The sequence below is a fragment of the Homarus americanus genome, unplaced genomic scaffold (genome assembly GCF_018991925.1).
Source record: "Homarus americanus isolate GMGI-L3 unplaced genomic scaffold, GMGI_Hamer_2.0 scaffold9847, whole genome shotgun sequence".
NCBI lineage: Eukaryota > Metazoa > Arthropoda > Malacostraca > Decapoda > Nephropidae > Homarus > Homarus americanus.
Window position 1 is genome coordinate 762,554 of NW_024721178.1, and position 4,182 is coordinate 766,735.

At 42.1% G+C, this 4,182-nt stretch overlaps 1 protein-coding gene across 1 annotated transcript; it reads left to right on the top strand.

Annotated features, from left to right (window-relative positions):
• The first annotated feature begins 463 nt into the window (after window positions 1–463).
• Window positions 464–3,698, top strand: LOC121861630. The gene has a single exon (XM_042359520.1). The coding sequence runs from the start codon at window positions 618–620 to the stop codon at window positions 1,725–1,727; it is 1,110 nt and encodes a 369-aa protein (XP_042215454.1). The 5' UTR covers window positions 464–617; the 3' UTR covers window positions 1,728–3,698.
• The last annotated feature ends 484 nt before the right edge of the window (window positions 3,699–4,182 follow it).

Sequence of the window (4,182 nt, forward strand, 5' to 3'; positions counted from 1 at the left end):
GGAGGCTGGACCGCCGTCAACAGCTGAACGCTGCTTCTCTGTGGGAATGACACTTCCCTCTTGCGAAGACAGCCGCTGTTGGTATTTCCCGATGCACTCCACATGTTGTTGTTGGTCTGGATTCATTTTATTCAACACTAATTTCCGATTGTCGGCCAAAAAACTCACTCATATTGACACCACACCAAAATGGCGTCGCTCTTCTCCTTCACTCGATACAGCACTGAGGGTGGATGCAGTGTGACGTCACGGTATTACTCCGCGACATATGATTATTATTAAATAAAATAAATGAAAGCTTTACAAATATATCGAGAACGTAGTATATTTATCAAAGTATTGATGTATTATATTATTTTCATGGTGTGAATAGTAAGAAGGTGGTTACTGGATATATATCGATACGTACTACTTTCCTTAGCGGATTTTGCAGCGCGCGTCCGGTAGTGGTCGTCGGAACGAGACCATCTTCCTAAACAGTCATTCGGCTGCTATGATCGTGTTCAGACGTACCAGCTACGTTACTCCCCGCGGTTGGCAGCGACGAACTTGGAATAAGGAAATATCGCACTTATTACCGTAACCCATAACGTCCAGTGTTGTGTGCAATACGTGACATGACGAGCATTGAAGTTTTGTTACCATCGCCAAGAGTCAACATGTTGGATTCGGGGACTTTGGGTGCAGACATTACCCTGCCCGGTCTCTGCGGGCCGCGCAGGGGCACCCGCCGCCCGTCGGGCACCGCTGAGAGCGAGAGTGATTCTCCCCCAAGCAAGAAGAGTAAGAAGGCTCGCCGACGGAGGAAGAGGCCTCGTCAGCGCTGCGGCGTGAATGGGATTCGGACGAAACCTGTGGCGCCGTTCAACACCACCCAGTTCCTGATGGCGGAGCATGACCTGCTCCAGGATACGGATATTGTGGCTCGCCCTCGACGTCATCGCGACTCCTCCCTCAGTTTAGACTCCGAAGATCAGTCCAACGAATTTTATTCCTCCCCAGAAGACGAAGAAGAGTTCCTCACACGAGAGTTCTGGACGGCCTACGAGGACGTTCACGCGGAGCGCCTCGACACCATGACGAAGGCGCAGCTGGTGCAGGAGTACCTGGCACTAGAGGAAAAGGTGGACCTACTGGAACGACAACTGTGCGCTGTCAGGGCTCGTCATCGATATCGCCTCCAGCAGAACGGTGATGACGACGACGATGCTGTTGGTCCTGGTGAATTGCGTGTAGACTCTGAGACAGCGCAGAAAATCACCATTTTTCAGACGGAGATCAGCAACTTGGAGACTGAAAACCGCCGCCTGCGGGAGGAAAACATCGAACTGCGACGTACATCTCTCACCAGGTCTTCGTCGTCTTCATCGTCGTCGTCCAGTAGCGACTCCAGCAGTAGCAGTAGTGACTGCAGCAGCGACAGCGAGATGGAAAATGAAGAGATCCCGAGGCAGCAAGAAGAACACCAAGTAGCAACACCTGGATGTGCAACGACAGGTGTGTGTAGTGAACCACAGGAGTCGTGTGTTGAAGACAGCGTACAGTCGGGGGACAGTGTGAGACAGTGTCAACCAGATAGTGGTGTGTCGTGTGATAGTCCTGAGGACGCTGACCCTCCAACCTCCTCCTCCACTTGCGTCAAGGAGGCGGGGGAGGTGGTGGTGACGGCGGGCAAGTCAGAGGCCACTGTGGTGGAGGGTGAGGTGACGAGCACCACAGCAGCGTAGCTACGTCTTGGCTCAAATCCTCTGTAACACCACTCACACACACGCTTTGATCTGTGATCCCAGACTTTATTTAATTTAGGTTCACACGAGTGTTATTGACTAGAAAGTCGCGTCACGCCCACCGGAGAAGACCAGATCTGCCAGCGGTGTTTGTTGACGTTTGTGTCGCTGCTTCACATCGACCACAGGATGGACACGGCCCAAGTCACCTGTAACATCTGTAATTGGTTGACATGCAAGTTTTTGTCATATTTCAAGTGTTCATTTAGGCTAGTGAAAACTATCGTGAATATTTGTGATCTCCATATCTTTAGTAAAAAAAAATATAAGGCAGTGTTGGGTGGTCACGTGAACTTGTCGGCAGACTAGACTCGTGTGAGAATTTATGATAAGGATTGACTTCGCTAAGGACGAATTAATTCTTAAGAACTTTACAAAATCGATCTCTTATAATACTAAATTGATTATGGAAGATAATTTCATTTTATTCTTTGTGTATCTTAAGAAAAATGATAAGAAATTGTTTAGGATGCTACAATATGAAGTGATTATCGTACGCGAGTGTGTGGAAGAGATGCCAGACACTGCTAGTTTCCAGATACCAGTCCGCCAAATCCGTTCAATTCAAAGGATTTTTTCTAATGTTTAGGATGTCTTGTATATGTATTCAAGGTGTATGGAATAAGTATTATGTAATCTATTACTTCCCATCCAAGAGAACTGGAGAAAAATATTTTGTTGGATATTTCACCAAGGCGGATTTGTGTAATTGTATTTCCATCCTAAGGTTCTGATAAAGTAAGACGAGATTCTATGCTCATTAGTGTTAGAATACTCGCGGACATATCTCGAAGCTAGTCATTAAGGTCAAATTCTGTAATTCCCACAAGAGCCTTAATGAACCATGAATTGCTGTACTGTTTTCTGGTCTCGTGGGAATTGTCTGAATTTGTACCACATATATTTTTTATGAAAAGGAAAGATGTTATGCCAATTTAACAGGATATATTATTGAATAAATAAATATATATATATTATGTTCTCCGGTTTTTTGTAAGCCAGAGACAGGGCAGGGCGTTCGTTTCTTGGCTGTGACTTACGCTTGGGACCGGCGCGTTCCAGACGCTACTGTATGCTTCTGTTGTAACGCCCAGTGATAAAAGAGGTATATAGAGTAACGCTCGTCTATTATTTTGTTTTGCGAGCGATTTTGATCCTTATACTAGGAGTCTGTAAAGGTATATTTTCTTGTCAATTGTATGTGCAGATTCTAAGGGAAATGACAAACATAAGAGTTCTAAGTATGGATCAAAATTCCTGGTATATTTTTTTCTGCAAGCTGAACCATTTTATTATGTAAGGCTCGTCAATTACATGTCTTTTAGTCTTACGGCAAGATTTTTAAAGGTGCAATAAGCTTCAGCCGGTCACGGTGAACACAAAAGAGATTGGCTGATGTGACTTTCTTGCAAGTTAGAGAAATATCAATCAATCTCGAGCGTGGTATCGTGAGTGTGCGGGCTTTACTTACCTCTGAAAGTCTGCTACACATATCCTGTTGATGGCTGCGAGACATTTCGGCTAGAATTCTGGAATGGCTTATGAAAATCAATAGGACCCTCAAGCTCAGTTTCTGATGGGCTAATATTGCCTAAGTGATATTGGGCGATTTCAGAATTCGAAGCTCAGCGAGTACAAAGTTCCCATGATCTTAGCCTTCCCCCTTGTTTATTTTTTTAAGAAAGAGTATTTGTTATAAAAAAAGGTTTATTAATAGCTATAAATAAAAAAAATAGCGTTGCAAGTAAAGTTCTTGGTTATATGCAAGTGGAATCTTATGATGATGGTCGTACCTGAGATTATAAGATATATAAATGAAACGTGATCTTTCCTTTTCAAAATGTTATGTGCTTCCTGCGCGGAGAAATGTAAAACAGATTTTTCAGAAATAATAAAAGAATAAAAATAAAATGTATTTTAATTATATCCTATTTTTATACTTTAGGTTAAAAAATTGATTGAAAACTTTTAAATGAGTTGGTATTTATTTATTTATTGCAAATGGAGATTTTTTTTGTCAGTACATGTAAAAACACTGGTGTATATTTTTATTTTATATTCTTTTGTGGGACTGTTGAGTAAGTGAACATAAATAATAGAATGATGACACTGCTGAAATACTGATAAATATGAAACTTTCCTAACTGTAAATGATGATAATCAGCATTCGGAAAGCTAAATGAATAATGAGGTATTGTATACTGACTGAAAACATTACTCATGATCACAAAAAAACATGACAAAAGATGAACTTATACAACAACAGAATAAGTGTGATGATAAACTACATATGAAATTGACAACAAAATATAAGCATTTACAACCAGAGGATGTTAGTCATTAAAAGAGAGAAAATACACGATAGAAGAGTATGCCTTTAAAATTATAGAGAATA